Source organism: Sceloporus occidentalis, unplaced genomic scaffold (genome assembly GCF_023333645.1).
Source record: "Sceloporus occidentalis isolate IW3139 unplaced genomic scaffold, rSceOcc1.0.p SCAF_1, whole genome shotgun sequence".
Classification (NCBI taxonomy): domain Eukaryota; kingdom Metazoa; phylum Chordata; class Lepidosauria; order Squamata; family Phrynosomatidae; genus Sceloporus; species Sceloporus occidentalis.
In genome coordinates, this window is record NW_028316981.1 from 282519327 (window position 1) to 282541441 (window position 22115).

Sequence of the window (22115 nt, forward strand, 5' to 3'; positions counted from 1 at the left end):
TACAGTCAACTTTTAAGATTCTCCCAAAACGAATCCCAGGTTAATATTTTTCTTTCAACAGCCTCTACTGCCTTATGATTTCCATTTTGGTGGCAAAACATACAGGTCTATGCTTTTTCAACATGCCAGGTTAGTTGGTGAGGCAGGCTAATCTTTCCCCTTTTCTTTCTGTTTTGCTCTTCACACATGCTTAGTAAGTGAGTCTGGAGGCAGCTGTTTCCCTTGCCTGTTGTGTGTAAGGACAGACAGCTATAATAGGATCACCTAGAGAAGAATCCCATTCTTTCCCAGGTCAAATTTTATTTGCTTACTGTTGACATGTTGCTGCAACCCAACATGGGAAGTTTTGTCTTTCTCCAGCCTTCCTTCTCCATCCTCCTGATGCCAATGCTGCAAAAACAAACCTTCTGGCTAGACAGAAGAAAAGAAAAGAATTTTAATTATTGAGTTGCAGTGTGTGTTTAATGTGGTGTGCTGTATTTTTTTATTTTTTTAAACTTTTAATTAAATTATGTTGCTACACAAAACAGCTACATTTATTTCTTTGTTTCTCTAGTCCTAGGGCGACTGGAGCTAAGTTTTCTCTTCTGGCAGGGAAAAGGGAAATAAAAGAAAACTTAGATCCAAAACACACTGCAGAAATAATCCAGTTTGAGACCGCTTTAACTGCTCTGGCTCAATGCTAGGGAATCCTGGGAATTGTAGTCTGTTGTGGCCCCAGAGCTCTCTGACAGAGAAGGTTAAATGTCTCACAAAACTACAGTTCCCAGAATTCCGTAGCATTGAGCCAGGGCAGCTAAAGTGGTCTCACACTGGATTATTTCTGCAGTGTGTTTGAGACCTTAGTTCCAGTTGCCCTAGGACTAGAGAAACAAAGAAGCAAGTGCTCCGGCTCCATTTCTTAGCCAGAGGAATGAGGGCTGCTGCATTGTATGCATGTATGAGAGAAGTTTTGTTTTGCTTTGTTTTTGTGTTAACCTGCACTTGTAAGCCTCCTTGGGGACTTTTTGATTAAAAGACCAGTATAAATTGTGGTGTAGTGGTTTGAGCGTTGGACTACATCTCTGGGTTCGATTCCCGCTTAGCCATGGAAACCCACTGGGTGACTTTGGGTGAGTCACACACTCTCAGCTCCAGAAAACTCTGTGATAGGTTTGCCTTAGGATTGCCCTGAGTCAGAAATGATTTGAAGCCACACAACAACAAGAAATACTTCTTCAGACAGAATAATGACAGACATTACACAAGTAGACCTCAGTTAACAAAGCAGATGATTTCCTGGGGATTACCTCTTTTTTTAAAAAATAAAATAAAAAATTGGTACCTGAGGCAGAAATAGCACAGAAAAAATAGGAATAGGTTGCTACAGAACAGAAAGTAAGAACTGTTCAAAATGTTTCAGCAAACTTTTATTCAAAACTAACAGTATGCACGAGTGAAATGAAATAGTAGTCAGGTAAGCCTTGCATAAATAAATACAAACATCTCCAGCCTACTAGAAACCACTTGAAAATGTGTTCCAAAAAGCATCTAGGTTTGTTTTCTTTTTTAAAAATTTATTTCACCAGTCTCTACTTTTCTTTTTATTTCCATTTTTATGGCCAGACAGCTTACAGTGCTATACTATTTTAACATGCTGGGGGTAGGTGTGAGGCAGCTAATCTGCTTTTTCCTTTTCCTGCTCTGTTTTGCTGTTCAAGCATTGTTCAGTAAGGGATTATGGAGGCAGCTGCTGTTTACCTTGCCTGTTGTAGGCAGGACCACACAGCTACAGAAGGATCTGCTAGTATCTCACTGTTTCTCAGCTCAAGTTTTATTTCATTGTTTACTGCAGACACATGCTGCAATCTAGCACCAAAAGTCTGTGTTTCTCTAGCTATGCTTCACCACCCACCCACTGCTGTTGCTGCTAAAAACCTCTAGCTAGATGATGAGAAAGTAAATGGAGTCTGGGCAGGCATAAAAGGACTTTGTAAAAAGGAGTTTCTTTGTCAGAGGCTGTAGGCTTTCTTAACTATATATGCATATAATGGTTGCTATTGTCCAAGATACTGAATATGTTGCTTAGAAAGAACAATATGGTAGATCAGTGCTACTCAAAGTAGAGGTCATTGGACTAGAATGCCACCAGAAGAAAGCTGCCCAGTTAGAAGACAAGCTTTCTTTCTGGGCCAATAGCACATTGATGAAGAAACAAAATCTATAATTTTTGTGTAAGGAAATATTAGGGATATTTTCTTCAATGAAATAACATTACCCCTTGATTTAAAACAAGGGTAGGGTATAATAAAATGTTACACCATTCAGGGCTCAACTCAGGGGCTATACATATTTTACAAGCAGGTAAAATTCCTATTTAAAGCATACTGGCCAAAATGTCAAAATATTATCTGACAGGATAAATTATTTTATTTTGTTTTCTATTTTCTCCTGCCTTCTCAATTTTCTGAAGTGAAACAAGACAGCCAAATTTGGTCTTAAATTAGGATGCAGTATTTGGCTTAATTTGATATGAATAAAATATTCCAACTCAAGTTATATATTTAATGTATTCTTTTGTCTCATGCTAACTTATTGCCCCATCATAAAAAAAAATGCTGCCAGGTTTAGGCTTTGCTGTTGTCTGTTTTAAAATTTCAGTCCATGTGTTCATTTAGTCTTGGAGCAACTGGCTAGTCAGTGAGTGTAAAGATTTTTTTGTTGTTGTTTCTGTGTCTTGGCATTACTTTTATTATGTCTGCAGTGTAAGTGTAGATGAAATACTGCTTCAGATTCCTCTTCCATTGTAACATCATCCATACTTCAGGGTCTTATTTTTTTAAAAGGAAAAGCAATAACACTCATAAAAATTCCTAACTGGAGAATTTTCCATGTTATGCTCTTAAAATATTGGTCCAAGTATAGGTGAGATTTCTTTCCTCCCCTCCCCGAAAACACTCTCAAAGTTATCCCTAACATTTAAAGATTTTCAGTGAGTTGTATTCTATTTTAATGAGTGATGGTAAAGTTTTGTATGAAATGTAAAATGCTGCCTTGTTAATTTTTTTTGTATGTTTAGTGATTTACAATTGAGGCTTAGCTAAAAGATAAATAACAAATAGCATTTGCCTTCACCATTGACTAAACATGGCTAAAGAAAGTAAAACATCTGCATGTTATCTATACAAGGAATGCTGTTGCCTATAATTGGTCAATGCTTGACCCATATATTTTTCTGTCCTAATAGCTCATATCAGTTGAAAGCTAATTCTGTGTTTTCTATGAAATCTTTTCAGTGGTGTTATCAGGGAGAGTGCGTACCTTTTGGCACTTGGCCCCAGAGCATAAATGGGGGTTGGGGTCCCTGGTCAATTTGGGGAGAGTGCAGCAGGACCTGCGGGGGAGGAGTCTCATCATCCATAAGACACTGTGACAGTCCAGCGTAAGTAGCTAAAGTAAGCCAGAGCCAGCAAAAAAGGCATATTTGGAAATGTTTCAAAGTGTGGTTTCACGTGTTATCTGTAAAAACGTTTCAGTACTGTGCCAATACTTGTCTTTTAAAAAGCAGAAAGATGCTTACTCAACATACTTTCACATATTTAAATATAGGCCTGAAACATATACTATAAACACAGATTTAATATAGTAGGTGATTTCTCTTTCTCACAGCTCCATTTATGTAAACCATACAACTGATAAATCCCACTTAATGCCCTAATTAAAATATGTTTCTGGCATTCATATACATAAGAATTAGTTTTCCTAACACCTGTATATTAAAATATTACCCAAATCTGAAATTTTAAAATATTTGTCACTATGAGGCAATGACTTCATTTATGTATATCATCCAACAACTAAAATGTTCTCAACTACCTTTTTCCTTTTTCTGGCAGTCTGTACATCCATGTAAACCTTATCACTCATGCAATCTACAAATTTGTCAGTTTGATTCTTAATTATTCCACAAAAGGCAGTTCTTCATTGTTTTACGACTGCTTTTATCAGGAAAACATTTTGCTCTCATTGTTCTCAATGACATAATCATTTTTTTAGTCTTCAGAGTTGTTCAAATCATGTTATATCTATTCTGTTTTAACAATTCCAACCTATTAGGTTATTTGCATGTGCAATGCTTTTGGAAGTATATGCAAGAAACCGTGTAGAACAATCTTTTTTCAGCAGCTCTATAGCTTTAAATATGTGCACACACACAAATGCATGTGTATGGCTTTGAAAAGTTAATTTTTTTGGATTGCAACTCTCAGAATCTCCCAGTAACACTTCCAAGCTCTATATGCATGCGCACAGTAGTTAATAATTTCTATGAAGGGCACAATCTTTTGATTCCAAAATGAGAAGATCCAAATTTGTAATAAAAGCTGCTTCTCTTCTCCAGATCTGACACTGTAGAAAGCCTCTTTACCCCCTCTATAGTATGCTATATGAAAAAGTGAGAGATTTAAACCTCTGAGGAGCTTATCAGACAAGGGAAATTGGAAGTATAATCCAATGGCAATCTGAATGCAGTCATAGGGTTTAATGTTATTGCGTGATAACCCACTACATGCAAATTTGGGCAATGGGAAGTCAGTCCGAGCGCGATCATGGGGTTTCATGTTATTGCGTGATAGACTATCACACGCAAATTTGGGCAATGGCATGCTATTTCCGGGCAATGGGAAGCCAGTTCGAATGCAATTCGCATTCACATAAATTCGCTGAACTAGCGAATTCACATGAATGCGTTCTGGCCCCACTTTCTTTTCATTCGAAATTAAGAGAAATTCCTCACATGTGATAAAGTCCTTAGTCACGGTTCCAACAAGTTTCCATTCTTTCTCTAACTTGTATCAGTGTCTACTGAAGTCAAATAATCACTTTTCTTTCCTTTGACCACAGAGTGTATTCACTGGGCCTTGTCACTTATATACATCCTACAAGCCAGGGTGGGAATTATGTGTTCTCTAGATGATGTTAGACTGCTGTTCCCAGCATTTTTCACTATCGACTATACTGGCAATGACTGCTTGGAGCTACAGTCCAACAGCACCTCACTTTTGCCACATAGTGATTCAAGCATCATGACACAGCAGAATACACCATCTTGTCTTACAAGAAACACAAAATGTCCACTGCTTTTCACAGTAGCTTTTCGATACTGCAGATGTCTTGGAGGTAATTTCAGATTTCATGAATTTCTTCTACATAAACATTAGTGTGCAGCATGAAGTTTAGAGGAGGGGGGATATCACAACCTGAAACAGCCACATGTATGCACATACATTGAGAAATAAATTTGAAATCAGTCCTGTTTCAAATGTGCTTTATTCCCCCCCCCCCCGCCATGCTGACTTAGGCCTGGTACAGACAGGCTGTTTGTGCCGGGTATTAGGGCTCAATATGGCGCAGCATCCATATGCACTGAGCCCTAATATCGGCTCCCTTATGTCACAAGGCTACAGCCCTGTCCACATGGGGCGCAGCCTCATGATGTAAGGGCACCTGAGCGCCCATACGCCTCTGGACGGAAGAGGCGTCCTAGGGCTGAGTTGCAGCCCGTACAATGGCACAAAAAAGGCAGTGCCTAGAGCAGCTCCTTTTGGACGGTGCATCTGTGCTGCAGCATGCAGATGCTGCAGCACAGACGCAGGGCTTACAGGGACAGCTTCTAGCCGCCCCTCTGTACTGCCCCTTACTTTCTCTTTCAAAGGTGATGGCAGTTTTCATGTCCATGTCAGCAGCTGCCTTCACAAATCTTTGCATAAGAAGAGCCACCAATGCAGAATGGCTCTCATTTTGCAGACAGCTACAAAACTCCATCATAACTGATCCTTTATGCACATGTACACACATAAAGTCAGAGTATATGAAACTGCTCAAAGCTAAATCATAGGACCTTGTAGGTCCATCTCCTCTCAGCAAGTTCTGACTAGCATGGGTGGAGCTATAGGTACTCAGCAGCTTGGCCCTTCAGTGAAGGTTACTTCCTGGCAACCACTGGCCAATGTGGATTTATACGAGCCCTTCAGCTTTTCACATCATTGTCATCTCATTGCTTCTGTTACAGTGTCTGCTTCTTTGTTGTTCCTAGCTCAACCCATATTTGCATCTTCTATCTTTTCCTTGTGGCTTTTCACTCATAAGCTTCCTCCTCAGCTTTTCTATACATCATCAAAAGCTGGAGCCCAAGAGCAGCATTAAACAACTTTATTCTTAGAACCAGTTAGTATAACACCTTCTTTTTCCAGAACCTTCTTCACATTATTCTTAGAACCAGTTAGGAGAAGTAGCTTTAAAGGGAGAAAGAAGTACTTTCTGAGAGAATGCTTCCCTGTTATTGGTGGGGGAGCTTTTGTTCATACCAGCATTCTTTAGTGATGACATTGATACAGCTGAACCATAAGCAGATTCATGGCTTGATTGCATATATAGGTTACATAATGGTGTTGGCACTTTATCCCATAACTTATTTCTGCTTTCGATGGTAGAAATAGACAAAATTCAGCCCTCCATTGGATCCAAGTAATGTTGCTTTCTCGCTTTGGAAGACAAGCATGAAGCAGCCATTGTTAACAGTATCAAAAATGACAGTGAGAAAAGCAAAGAGCCCAAAAGATTATTCATAGTAGAACCCTGATAAACTTTTATAGGTGTCTTCTGATCTCTGCAATATTTATCATTTCCTAAGTTTTCCCCAAAGAATAATAAATAAATATGATGCAGTTCATATTTGGTTGGTGCCTGAATGGGAGCCTACCAATGCTAGTGAGCTTCTTTGAGGAAAGATAGGGTACAGATTTTATATTATAGATGGACAACATATTTTAAATCAGACATATGAGTTTGAAGAAGGAAGGGAAGACTAGGTTTGTACAGAGATAAGGCTTGAACCTTATCGAAGCTTCTTCCTGAGTTCCTTCTCCTCTTTCCACCATCCTTCTCACAACTTTGTAATTTCTGATCCACCACTTGATATCTTATTAGTTTTCCAGACTCATGCTTCCATCCCCCTGTACAAGTTACTCTTTTTCTATATCTTCTCTTGTCCACCATTAGGTAAATTAAGGTAGTCTTAAAACCTCTAATTCCAGTTTGTGTGTCCTGAAAAGCTCTAACACTAAGGGCTGCAATTCTTGATATTATCCATCAATCATTTTTGAATACTTTGACACAAACTCTTATATAAATTGGACACTATGTTTTTGTGCATTCTGACTCTAGACCAATAAAAGTATATGGGAGCCCTTTAGAACACAATACAACGTGGCAGTGGCATACCTAGTATATTTGACACCTGGTATGGATCATTCATAATACCTTTCCCCACTTCGACAGCCTTTTAAGCATGTGGCGGAGCTGCTGGCCAGAAGGCAAAAAGAGGCAACTCTCTTCACTGGCCAGGCAGAAGAGTTGCAGACCTGGAAGACAGTCCAGTCCCACCGGTGGGTGCTGGTGGGGTGGGATTCTCCTATTTCCCAGAGTTGCTGGGTGAACGGGAGAGGGAGGAGACTCTCTTCAGTATTCAGCCAGTAGAGCCACCAGATCCAGAAAGTCAGCCAGTGCCACCAGTGCACTGGGTGACACCCCATTCTGAAGTGTCACCCAGTGCAGCTCACATTCCCACAGCCTCATAGTGACACCCATGCAATGTGGCAATTCATTAGTTTTTAAGAGAACTGTCTTACATTCAGCTTTTCTCTAATTTCACAATACTGAATTATAGTTATGTGCTGAGGCATTTATATTTATCCAGAGGAGCCCTATTGGTGCAGTGATTAAATGCCAATAATGCAGCCATTCACAGCCACAAGGCTGTGAGTTCGATCCCAGGCAGGGCTCTAGGGTCCACTCAGCCTTGCATCCTTCCATAGGTTGTTAAAATGAGTACCCAGCTTGTTCGGAGGCAATTGGCTTACATATTGTAAACGACTTAGGGAGTGCTTAAGTGCACTTATAAGCAGTATAGAAATGTATTTGCTGTTGCTATCTATATTTTGTCTTGTTAATGGCCCACAATAACTAACTACATTTTCAGATCCTTGCTTCTTATATTTCTTGCATTAATACAAATTCTTAAATAAATACTTTCAGTGGGAATGTGGCCACTCAGTCCTCTATGCCTTTGAGAACGTGAAGCTTTGTTTTTTCATGGACTCGCTTTGTGAGGTGGTTTTCTCCACATCTTATTGCTGAACTGTATGAGAATGAGCATTCCTTTTTAATCTTCAGTGCACAGCACTCTAACACTCAGTATTCACAGCAGTCTGACTGATTGCAGTGAATGCATGTGGGCATATTTGTTTCAGGACTCATTCAGCATGAACTACTCATATAATAAAACTGATTCCCCTCATTCCAGTGATCATTAACACCCATATGGATATGTAAAATGTGTGTTATGTCAAGCTGTAAATTACTGTTTTCATACATAAAACATGCTATACATCTAGCAAGCTGCCTGAGCAGTTGGAGTTGCACAATTCCATTAGCTCCTCTTGTAGGGATGATCTTCCTAACATAGGTTTTCCCTTGGTTGGCTGTTGGTCCCCAATGAACCACTTATTTCTTTTCATGTGAGGAAAGCAAGTGGGGTAGTTAGTTTCTGCTTTGAAGAGCTGCCTTGAGTGCACTCCTGGCTTTCTTTCTCTCCCCCCCCCCCCCGCCCCCATGTAAGGTTGTGGAGGGAAAGGAGCCATACCCATCACCATGCCAGATCATTTTGTCATTTGGCCAGAGATTTCCTATCCATGACTATGCACACTCCCGTCTTTATCCAGATTAAAACAAGAACACCTTTGTTATACTCAGCTTCGTATTCACTTTCTGACCCCTTTGATCTGATTTTAGCTAATTTCTTTGATAATAATGGAGACATTCAGCTATAGATAAACACTTAAAATTTCCAAATGCTTCTCTCCCATCCATGAAATGAAGAGGGATGAACTGGCTAGGTCATACCCATTATATATTTGGCCCTGCTAAACTGTCAGTGTAACTTTATTATGGAGCAAGGTTGCAAACCTTTAAACTCATACCTAGGATTAAATCCCATTGAACCCCCAGTGAGACAGAGGCTCAAAACAGATGGGCCAAATACAGCAGCTTCCGGACATTCAGGGGCATGATGTTTAGACAATGCATGCCCTGAAGTTGTTGGAAGCTTCTCCGGGGCTGCCTAAGGAGGCCTAAAACCTCTGGCAAAAGGAGTGGGTTTAAACTACTCCTGCCAGCAGCTCATTCAGGACCACAGCGGTGGCTCACTTTGGGAGCAGGCCATCGGGTCTCTGCAGTCCTGGAATGATTGCAGCCAGAGTGGCTGGAGATCAGTCCTTTTGGGCTGCCTGCTTTGTTCCTTAGATCTGAATAGACAAGCATAGGACTGCTCTGGGAATTATTCAAGATACATTAACTCGTCATATATTTTTTTAGGATAATGGGGGACATTGAAACAACCATGTTAAAAAAAAATCCAGGATTTTTACTCACCCAATTGAGCTTTTGAACAAGTCATCCTAATATCAGAGTCTGTTCTTGAAAGTCCCCTCAAATTCAAAATAAAATTGTGGTGTGGATTAGGTATTATTATTTCCAAGCTTCTTTTTAACCTGGACAGTATTACTCCACAAATAAGATTTCACAGATTTCACATGTACAGCCCTACTTTTTAACTGACTGCATTTTTAGTTATCTATATTTATAGCAATACACTACAGCAGTCCCAGTCCTGGGAAAAGAGTGGGATACAAATAAATATAATATGATAATAATACACCAAATTAATTATAAGCTCGGTTACATTTCAAACATTTAGACTTAAGGTTTTCTATTTGCAAAGACAAGTGAATTGTAGCACTAACTTTAGCTTTAAATATATGGAACTTTAAATATGGCAGCTCTACAAATTCTACAAAGTTCTACAAATTCAAAGAAACATCACTGTAAATTCAAAAAAATATTAATTTTCCAAATGTACAGTTCTGAGATCAGAAACACATAGTAGAATGTTTCAGCTTAACGGTAATCATGAAAACAATCCCTCTTCTTAATTTTGATTGATTTTATAAAACCCTTCTGCAACAGCAAAGCAGTGCTTAGATCTATGTGTAATGACTTGCACTAATGCAACATTGCAAAATACAATGTCGCTGTACCAAGTATTCATGGTGCTGCATACAGATGCTGGGAATGCAATTATATGTGTTTTCATATTGCTGTTTTTAATTTTTATTGTATTAGACACAATAGAGGACAGCATCCAATGGTATATTTCTGCTGGATCCTAATCAATAGTCCCCCTCCCTCCATTAGCCTCCTTGGAGTATACTAAAATCTTGCTCCAAATAGATGTAAATCTTCTTGAGCAAATTTTTGGAGCTGGGCTGGGGGCAGCGGCAGAAGGGGAAGAATGTCTTGATTCTATCAGTGTTAATAAAAATATATATATAATATTGGATATTGAAGTATACCATTAGATCTTGCCTAGAAGAAATTAGTTTCACATTCATTTTCTTCAGAATCTAACTTTTAAATTTATCTTTTTGCCATTTGAGTTAGTATTCCTTAAATTCAAAATTTTAAAGGATACAGTATTCTCCATTTTTATTTGGAAAGAACTGTGAAAAATGCATCCCTGTCATGATTTTTTCCACTGTTACTCCCTTTATATTTACAAATGTATAAAATTAATAAAGTTTATAATATGTTTTCCAGACCTTCAGGTGGAGGAAAGTATTGCCTTGGAGAAAGGAAACGGTATCGCTCCTGTAATACTGATGTGAGTAGATCAAATCACTGAAATGTAACTGTAGCAATAGCATAACTAAATATCTCAAATGCTCTTAATTCCCCTAAATATATCAGAATTTCCAAAGGACAGTTCTCTTGCAAGCTCAGTTGCAAGCAGGATTCACTTCCAGGGAAATATATTTAGTATTACATCCTTAAGTACATATTAATATAAAAAGAAAAGGCTTTGACAGACCCGAGGCATTCCAGTATTGAATATCAACAAAGGAAGTTACAGATCTTGTAAGCGCTTTAGAGAGATTGATATGTGGAATAATTGTAATAGGAACCAAGGTGGTTACAGGATGCTTATGTATGAACCACTTTGACTTGTCTGAGCAATACAGGCATAATGTTGCAGATCAGAAGCATTTTTCTTGTATAAATTTTTAGTGTTTAGCTCTGTGAAACTTCAGAAGCATTATTTCTATATCCTAAAGTGTGGGTAGATAATCTTTCCTTGTTTCTCTAAAACATATAACCTGCTTGACAACCAGTGTGGTCCAATATAGCATGTCATAAGATTATAGCAGGTCATAAGAATAAAAATAAAACCCAATACAATGAAAATGTGATACAGAGAAAAATGTTTATGTTAATGACCTTTTAAAAAAAATTACGTTTTCAGAAATACTAGCTAAAATGCTAATACTTTGGATACCTCTGTGCAGTGTACGATATACCATACCCAGGCTGTGTAATGTATTATAGGCACAGTTGGCTTGTGCTCTGAGCCAGGAGGTGTATCACTTCTCCATTTTGAAATGGAACACTCATTTGCTCCAATTATAAACTGAATATCATGATTATAGTTTAAAAGAGACACCTCAACTAGAACTTATGACAGTTCACTTTACACTGGTAAAACAGTCCCAAAATTGCCATATTTATAGCAAGAAGGTACTGTTTTGACACAAGGCTCATGCTTTCCTATGTGTATGTTTTTCCTATGATATACCATTGCCAACTAACTCCAAGCAGTCTTGGATGACACCAATTATCTTGATCCATTTCAAACTGGCTTCAGGTCAGGATACGGAGTGGAGACTGCCATGGTCGTCTTGGTCGATGATCTCCGTCTGTGCATCGACAGGGGAAGTGTGGCCCTGTTGATGCTCTTAGACCTGTCAGTGGCCTTCGATACCATAGACCATGGTATCCTTCTGGAACGCCTGAGAAGGTTAGGAATCGGGGGCACTGCTTTGCAGTGGTTCTGGTCCTATCTCTCGGGCAGATTCCAGATGGTGTCGCTTGGCAACAGTTATTCGGCTAAGAGGGAGCTCAAATCGGGTGTCCCTCAAGGTGCGATACTGTCGCCAATGCTCTTCAACATTTACATGAAGCCGCTGGGTGAGATCATCTGGAGACATGGGGTGGGATGTTATCAGTATGCTGATGACACCCAAATTTGTTTCTCCATGTCTCGGACTGCTTCAGTGACCAAGGATGGCATCTCTCTTCTGAATGACTGAGGTCAGTAATGGATTGGATGAGGGAAAATAGACTTAAATTGAATCCAAATAAAATGGAGGTACTCGTCATAGGCAATCCCGATCCGGGTATGGTGATAAGCTCCCCAGTTCTGGACAGGGTCACACTTCCCCTAAAGGACTGTGTTTGTAGCTTCGGGGTGCTTCTCGACTCGTCACTTCACCTATCGTCCCAGGTTGACGTGACAGCCAGGAGTGCCTGTTATCAACTTCGGCTGATATGCCAGTTACACCCCTTCCTGGAACGGGAAAACCTTGAAATGGTTGTACATTCACTGGTAACCTCTCGTCTCGATTTCTGCAATGTGCTCTACACGGAGCAACCCTTATGCCACGTTCAGAAGCTGCAACTGGTCCAAAACATGGCAGCCAGATTGGTGACTGGGAGTTCCAAGTTTGATTCTATCACACCTATCTTAAAATCCCTACACTGGCTGCCTATTAGCTTCCAGGCACAATATAAGGTGTTGGTTATTACCTGTAAAGCCCTACATGGCCTGGGTCCAGCTTACCTGAGAGAACGCCTCCTCCCATATAATCCTTCCTGCACTCTCAGGTCCTCAGGGAAGAACCTACTACAGTCACAGAGAACTAGACTGGTAACTACTTCCCAGAGGACGTTTTCTGCTGCCGCTCCTAAAATCTGGAACGATCTGCCAGATGAGATCCACCAACTAACATCTTTTGAGGCTTTTAAGAAGGCAATAAAAACAGATCTCTTCTGGTGGGCCTTCCCAAATTGATCCCCTAATTTCACTCTCCACGTGCCTAAATTGTTCTCTTCAGACTGATTCGAATGCCTTTGATATTATTGTTTTCTCTTTTTATATGCTGTTACCCGCCTTGATCCAACACAGGGAGAGGTGGGTTATAAATACTACTACTACTACTACTACTACTATTATTATTTACAACATACAGATGGAGGGGGGAAATGCTGTAGAGAAGCATAATGGTGCAAACCCATGAGTTGTCTGTGTCAAGCAGAACTAACCATGGGCTGCAACATTGATGGTGTCAAGCTAGGGAAGGATCCAGTCCACTCACAATAGTGAAAAAATGCCCCTAGGACACTTAAAGCCACATCATGTATACAAAACACAGTCTGCCAGGCATACTGATGACTTCAGATCACCCTCCATTTACAAAGGTATATTATATGAAGGAATGAGAAAGCCATCCCAAAGCTCCTCTGATAGCCTTTAGGGCTGAAGGGCGGGGTATAAATACCACAAATAAATAAATAAATAAATAAATAAATAATATACATACATTGCTTGAAGTCCACACATATACTGCTCAGTCCTTCTGGCTGCACAACAGAAAGGAAGGAGGAAGTACAAAGCACAGAACCCAGTGCTTTACTTGGAATCTGCTATGCCAGTGCGTCCCCAGCTACCTGATGTGAGCAATTGTCAACTTTTGTTTTCTAATATGTGTCAGGGATCAGCACCATGTTTGTGCCTATTCACTACAACTCTTTCTTTCTTTTCTGGAAACTCTGCCAAACAATACTATAATAAATAATTGAACAATTTCAAACAAATGATAGAAACAATAGATAATACGACAAAGAAGTATAACATATGTAGATACTAATAGCCTGTGCAGATAACAAGTGAACAAGCATAAATAACCGTAGAAATTCAGACCTGAATAAAATTCCAACAGTTCATAATAAAGGCTATAAACAATTACATTCAATCATAACATGAGGAAAGGAGACACAGAAAAATGTCAGATCTATGTATGTATGATGGAAGATAGCATATAGCCACTCCTGGGAACTTGTGGAGTCATTTAGTTGATCTTCCTCAGTGGAATAATTTTTAATATTCAACATAGCAGTTTCCTATGGATATAAATACAATAAAGTACTAGCAATGCAAACAGTACCTGCAATAATAGGAAAGTTAAAATCTAATATAGAGTTTAACTACTGTTTAACTTACACCATAAGGTTATCCCACAATTGTATCCACCCAGTGCATTCACTTTTTCCGAGGAACCCTAACTGGCTATACGGCTGAGCCATATAAATTGCTTCATGGTAACTGTAGGTATAGAACAGGAAATTTAAAGAGACATCTACTCACACAAGCTGATAGGCTACCTAGCTGGAATAAAATATTATCCAAAAAATATCTGCGTCATGTCATCCAAATAAAACAAATAGCTCCTTAATTATAAATACAGAGAGGATAGATGAAACTCCTAGAAACTCTCCATGGAATAGTAGCCAGCAGCTTGTGGATCACCATCAGACCACTACTTTGAGTAACACTGTACTGTTGTACAAGAACTAATGTGATAAATGTTATTCATTCAATAACTGCCTTGGAAGACTCGGAAAACTCAATGAGACAGAGTTTAGTTGACTGATTTCAGTACCTTTTGAAAGAGGAAAGAAATCTTTTGTCAAACAGGGAGAGGAAACCCTGCAGTAGGATATACTAGGAAGCTACAACCATACTCCCACTTACTGGGAGAAGTAATCAAAAGATTGGAGATATGAATTCAAGCTTTACATATCTTTTGCATGTATGGGTAGCAACAATAATGACAGAAGCAAAAGAGTGTGTTGTGCTGTATTTAAGCCCACCCAATAAGTTCCACAAAAAGTCTCCCTATTGCATTTCTCATGGGAACAGAGAAGAAAGTGAGTTATCATGGGGCACTTGATACATACTATAGCCTTTTCTGCAATCTATTGGGTTACATGATATAGAAAGTCCCATGTTGAAGTATAGGAAATTCTGTGTTGAAATCTAGGATAACACCTCCCACTGGACCCCCTTCCCCAAGGCACAGCTGAAAAAATCTGCCTTTTGACCACCATGACCAATTCCCCTCCCTGCCATTTTGTCTGACAGACTATACTTGCTGGGCAGCGTCATATCAGGCTTCATCCTGACTGGCTTAGATAGCAGTACACATCCTAACTGGGGACTTTGGCAGATTTGCAATATCATACATTATGGAGTTCAATTAAACAAAACAGCTTCATTTATATACTGCTTCATACTGAATGAACAGTGTCTAAGCAGTTTACAACTGTAAGCTAATTGCCTCCAACAATCTGGGTACTCAATTTAGCGACCTCGGAAGGATGCAAGCCTTAGTCAAGCTTGAGCTTTTTTTGCTGGTATTGAACTTGCAACCCTGTGATTTTGAGTGAGTGGCTGCAGTACAGGCATTTAACCACTGCGCCACCAGGCTCCTTTAAGCAGAGATGCAATGGGTTTTTTCTGTAGAGCCTCAGCCTGAGGATAATTGGAGCCTTAGAGGACCATGATGTAGGAAAGGAATATGCCTCAAGTGCATATGCCTCTGACAACAGAGAAACAACACAAGTGGCATAGTTCCAGTGATAACTGAGCATTATCAGGTGTGGGATCAGCCAGCAAGTTTTCTCCTGTGCCTTAGACATGTGCATGACAACCAGCTGATGCCAGGTGTGCTGTCTGTCATGGCTGCATCTTCATCCTAGGGATGTCATTACCACATAACAGTCCAGGAGTTGCAAGGGTGCAGGAGCAAGTTTACCAGTAGCCTAGCAACCCCACAGAGGAACAGAGAGTACTGTTGCTAATGATGTGGTGGACCTCCTTTCTGTATTTGACATGGGACAGAAAATGCAGTAATTCCTATATATTTCCCTGCTGGAGAATGCACAATGCATTTTGGTGTCACATAAAGATTCTACAGGAGCCCTGGTGGCACAGTGGTTAAATGCCTGTACTGCAGCCATTCACTCAAAACCACAAGGTTGCGAGTTCAAGACCAGAAAAAGGGCCCAAGCTCGACTCAGGCTTGCATCCTTCTGAGGTCGCTAAAATGAGTACCCAGACTGTTGGGGGCAAATTAGCTTACTTGCTAATTAGCTTACTTGCTGTTCACCGCTATGATCTTTGGAATAGCGGTATATAAATAAAACAAATTATTATTATTATTATTACTTGTGTATTAGTTTCTTCTCGTCACACCCAGCCCACAAGAAAGCCTGAGTTATGGTGTTCTCATTGGGACTTTGTATGTGGGTATTTGTATGTTACATGACTGGGCATGGTTGTACCAAAACCTATACAGTCCGTCCTCGCCTTACGCGGGGGATCCGTTCCGGATCCCTCTGTGTAAGGCGAATTCCGCCTATGCTCGAGCCCCATTGGAAACAATGGGGCTTGTGCGCGGCGGCGCGGGCATGCGCAGGGCGCAACGGGTGCGTGCACCCATTCAATTGAATGGGACGCGCTGCCCCTTCCGCCCTGCGCACGCGCCGCGGCTTAAGCACATATGCTCAAGGCCGCGTATGGCGCGCCCGCATATGGCGCGGGTGCACTGTATTTCATTATTGCAAAGTGGGTAGATCAGTCAGAAGGGAGCAATTTTTAAAAAAATATCTTCTCTATTAAATCTTGTTGCTCTTTTCCTTACTCTGGCTTTTTGGTCCTTACCTTTTTCCACATGTCTCTGTCCCATTTTCAATTTTACACTGGCAGACATATTTCCTGGTGTAGATAAAAAACAGAGTATCCTCAATGTTGCTTAATTCAAGTTCATTCATCATTCCTCAAATTTACTGTAATTGTTGAACTATACACCCTATACCCTATAGTCCTACTGACTGAAGATACACATTTTTCTAATTTCTACTTCTTAATATGGAAAAAGTAAGAAGTAAGATACTGAGGTTTTCTTCACTGGAATATGAAGGTATTCTACAGAAAGAAACAGCCAACTAAATCCATAGACCTAAATCCAGTTGTTTGTTCCAAATAAAACACACTTATTGAATCAAGGTCATCTACATGAGCACCTGTAATTCAATGGGTCTACTGTTTGTGATTAGCAGTTACATTTTCACTGTAGAAATAATTAAAGTTACTGTATGCTATTATTAACATACCTGTCCTGTTTGAGTGCTAACATGAGTCCAAGTCCCCAAAAGATAGTTCAGCAGGCAACAGAAGATGGGAGAATATCTGAGTTATGTGTGGCTCACCAGCAAAGATGATGTAGCAGATTAATCAGTTCAGACTGAGCCAAATACAGTAAACAATCAGTAGAAATGGAAGATCCAAAAATGTAGTCTTTAGATAGAGCAAGTTCTGAGGTTATCAGGCAACACAAACTAGGAACATGAATCAGGAATGTTGTATCCACCAGACAGGTCAGTTGTGAGCAACAAGTTCCACAAGGGAGGTGCCAGCATTGCTGTCAGGACAGAGTTGTTCCCTGATTAATGAACATTTGGTTCTTAAACACTCCAACATCTGTAGCCCCCCCCCCCTCTTTTCTCTCTCCTTTGTTCCACTATGCTGGGTGGTCTTCATATTGTGTTTTGTTGTTCAGTAATTGCCATGCCTTCTTGGCCTTCTGTTTCATTAGCATGGCACTCTTACTCTCTTGTCCTCCTGCTCATCTCCCTGCTCTGTCTCACTATCTGCATTTGAATTGTGGGAGTGGTGGTGCACAACAATATCAAGAATAAATTTAATATAATTAAAAGAATATCGTTTAATGCAGAGAAGGTAGAAAGTTATGTGAGGTTTTGTTTCCTCCTGTTTGCCCTTTCTTCTATATCATAAGATGTTTTTTATAAGTCTACAAGTTAAGTTTGGCACAGTACAGACCGCTGAAAAACAGCGGCCTACCGGCGCCTGTTTTTCCTCCAGAGGGATGCCACAGCTGCCAAACCAAGTAGCTTCCCTCCGGTGGAAAAAGAACCTGTAAAAAGTGGGTTCTTTTAAAGCCATAGGGGTGGCGTAGCAAGTGTGCCACTGGCACACTCCTTATGTAAGCGCCACGCGGCGCTTACGTAACAATGGCGGTGCCCATGAGTACATGATGCTGCCATTATTACGCCGCCATGTACTAGGGTTGTGGGATGTGCAGTCACGGCCCCCATGCAACCCTAGTACATTGCCAGGCTGGTGCAAAGTGCCAGTCTGGACCATGCCTTTTAAACTTTAAAAAAATGAATTAAATTGAGCCAATGTGAGTTTGAGTACTGGATTACACTCTGGGAGGGCAGAGTTTGAATTTGTGCTGAGCCACAAAATACCACTGGATGACTTTGAGAAAATCACACTTTCTCAGCCTGAGATAAATTAGTTGGAGCTGCATTTTGTGAGAGGAATCAGAGGACAGGAATCAGTGGCAAAACTTCTCTGAATATCTGCCCACAAAACCAGATGGTAGTTAGGGTTGCCATAGGTTGGAGCCAATTTGAAGGCACATTATCAACAACAACAATAGCAACAGAAGATAAATTAGGAGTTTATTGCATGGATAAAAAACCCAACTGCACCCCAACGGAATGCAGCCGGGTTGCAGGATGCAGGTGAGAATTATCACTTGTCATTTGCTGCTGATTCTGCTGGGCGAGTGCAGCCCAGCTGCATCTCAGGTCCCAGGTGCACTTAGGAAGCCGCTTTTCGATTTTGGAAAGCTCTCTGCTTTGCAGAGTGGCCTATAAAGTGTACCTGGGACCCGGGCTGCAGTTGCCCGGCAGAATCAGTGGCAAATTATGTGTGATAATTTCTTCCTGCATCCTGCAACCCGGATGCATCCCATTGGGGTGCAGTAGGGTTTTTTGTCCATTCAATAAGCTCCATCTTTGGAGCTGCATTTTGTGAGAGGAATCAGAAGTTATTATACTGTTACTTAGAAGCATAGGTTTGAACCTTCTATGAAGCAATACCTATCATCTCCTGAAGTTTAGATCCCTTTTGTCACATTTGAGATAACAGGGTATGGCAATTAGTGCAATAACAATGTTTCTGTTTCTTTTTTAAAGTTATGGAGTCATTTACAAACTGCCTTTCACATCCCATAATATTTTCCCATAATGCTGTTATTATGGGAAAATGTGAGAGCAATTTTTAATGAGCCCTTCTTTTAGATCTTACTATATTTAATATTTTACCTTATTACAGTGTTAATCACTATCTTTTAAAAAGTACTGTGTTCACATTTAAATTTTATTATGAGCACATGTTTTCTATTGTACTGTCATGAAGAAGATCTTAGTATGTTCTTATGTTCAGCAATTTAATCTCTACAGAAACTTAAATAATGATTAAACACTCCAGCAATTGGTTGCAATGTTACTAATTTGGGTTTCATGAAACACAAAGTTGCTGAGACAGAGTCATTTTCAGGATTTATGAAGAATCCTATTACCCAGTATGCTTTGAAGCAAAAAGTCATTTGAAGGGAGGGACATTTGATTAATGTGTGTATTAAAAGGCCACAGGTCTTCTGTGCTTGTCATTATTTACAAGAAAAATGCATTGCTTACACCCACTGCTTTCTGTAAAGTTTTGACTTGTGTCAGCATTCAGTGTTCCTTTTGTAATTTAAAATTATTACTCCCTAAAGTTCTTATTATTCATAAACAAAAAATCTCCTTAGTTGCATTTTTACTTCAAAGTCAAGCTGTTTTCTTCCCCTTTCCTGTGACCCATTTCATCCTTTAGAATCAGTGTAGACAACTCTTAGTAGACACATTTTTCATCAAAGATTTCAAGACATTATTTGGACTTTTGATGGATAACATGTTTGCTTATGTTAAAATTGAAGAACCTAGAAAGAGGAGAGTCTATAAAATCTATAAACATGGGCTGAGATCCTGTAGGATGCTGGTGATGCATAAACCTCATCCAGGGTACTTATTCTGGCTATCTGAGAGTTAAAAGCTGCTCTTTTCTCACTGGCTGAGTAATGGCATCTAGACAGTGCCTGGGCACATTCCCATAGCTAATCAGAGGCCATTCAGGCTGGAAGGTGGAGTTGCACATGCGACTATCTAGTTGCACTGTTGCTGGGTCTCTGGACATAATAAATAATTGTTGCTGCTGCTGTATTGCACAGCTAGGGAAAATCTTCCTTACAAAGGTATTGATAAATCCTTGTTTGGCATCCTAAAAAGCACTTGAAACAGGCATAACCCCTAATTATGCCACAGTAACCAAGTAACCAAGATTGTAGCTGAGATCTTCATGGTGTTCTACACTGGTATAACTTCTGAGGCTGTAGAGAAGGCAGCTGGTTCCTGAGTAGCATATTTCTGAAATGCCTGGCCTCTAAGTGGGTTCTCAAAGCCAGGGAATGCTGGCTTGGAAAACTGACTGTGCCATGGCAACTTCCATAGCCAGCAGTGGTAATTGTGACATTCTGTGCTTTCTCCTGGCTCTGCTGCTGCACAGCCTTTTAAAAAAATGCAGCATGGACTGAAGCCAACTTTTTACTAATTACTAGCTTAAACAGATATCCCTTGGATTGTGTGAGCCCAGTTGTTTTGTGTGTTTGCATGTTTGACAACACAATCCTGTACTTCTCTACTCAAAAGTAATTCCCATTGAGATCAGATGCATTTACAGAGGCAGTGGTTAAACCTTAGTTTAGAAAAACAACCAACAAATTTACATCCCTTGATTATAGATAATTACTCACCAGTATCACAAATACAATTATATAGGAAGACTATAATAATTAGTAACTTCTTGATCCATGGTGTTAATGGATTATACTGATTATATTAATTTGTTCCAAACAGCCTTGGTGGATGACCTATGCTGGAAGATGGACAGCAGTAATGAACCCTGTTAGTTTTCTTGGACTTGTCATTGGCCTTTTATACCATTAAGCATTGTATGCATCCGGATTGCCCAGATACTACTGGATATAAGATTCTGTGAACTGCAGCCTGAAAAAATAACTTTTCTGAGCTCAGGTCACCTACCCAAATGGGGAAGTGGTTCCAGGAGCATGGTGTTTTGGTGGCTGCAGTGTTCTTTGTTTTAGTTTTGATTTTGGAGGGACAAAACCTGAAAGCGACACTGGGAGAGTTTTGATGAAGTGTATTTCAGGGGTCACAGTATTCTTCCTTAACATCATTCTTTTAAACATTTATATGAGGCCATTGGAAGAAAACCTTCAGTGATCTGGTTTAAAGTGTCATCAGGCAAAGATTACGCACAGCCCTCTTCTTTACTTCAGCTAGTCTAAGGGAGGCTTTGGAAATCTTGGTGATGTCTAGAGGCAGCTTTGGGATGGATGAGGACAAACAAGATGGAGGTTTAATTCAAATAAATTAAGGATTTTATGGGTAGGAAAGCAATTGGATGGATGCAACTAGTGTTGGATGGGATTGGACTTCTGAAATTCCTGCATGGTTTAGGAATTTTCCTAGACTTGGCACTATCAGTGGCAGTACAGCTGTCACTGGTTACTAGGGATGCTCTTTATCAGCTTTAGCTTTACCAGTTGTACCCCAGTTTGGAGAAGGACTTTGCTAAATTGATTGTTCTGATCACATTCAGCCTAATCTATGGTTTGCAGTGATGCTTTCCCAACTTTCAGCTAAATCTAGAAGCTCCAGCCAGCGTACAGTATAGTCACCTGATTTGCCAGTGTATTTCTAGGTCAAATATAAGGTGTTTGGGATCAGCTTTACATCTCTAAATGTCTTGTTATCAGATTATTTGAAGACCCTTCTGCACTTGTATGATCTTGCCTGTGCACTGTGATCAGTCATGAAGCCCTGTTTTGTTTTCTAAACAGTGTGCAGAGTTCCCCTCCCTGTCTGCTTTTAAAGAGACCTTAAAATCTGGTTGTTCTAGTTTACTTCAAATGACTGGATGCTAAATATACCCAATACTTTATTGTTATATAGTTTTATTTTGTAAATTAACTTGAGTATTTGAGTAATAATGAAACTGAATAATGCAAAAGTGCTAACTGGGTGAGCCTTGACTAAAGCTGTTCAGAGCCCTGACTGAGAGAGAATTGTTCTTTCTCCAAAAGACTGAATGGCTTCCATATTTCAGCAATGTGTGAGTCTCCTGCTCTGAA

At 40.0% G+C, this 22115-nt stretch overlaps 1 protein-coding gene across 1 annotated transcript in view; it reads left to right on the plus strand.

Annotated features, from left to right (window-relative positions):
* Window positions 1–22115, plus strand: part of ADAMTS6 (ADAM metallopeptidase with thrombospondin type 1 motif 6) — a 174954-nt gene that overhangs the window by 114287 nt on the left and 38552 nt on the right. Inside the window, exons 13-14 of the mRNA XM_089495161.1 lie at window positions 3276–3421; window positions 10693–10756. Coding sequence (XP_089351287.1) covers window positions 3276–3421; window positions 10693–10756 — 210 coding nt within the window. The remainder of the gene's footprint in view (window positions 1–3275; window positions 3422–10692; window positions 10757–22115) is intronic.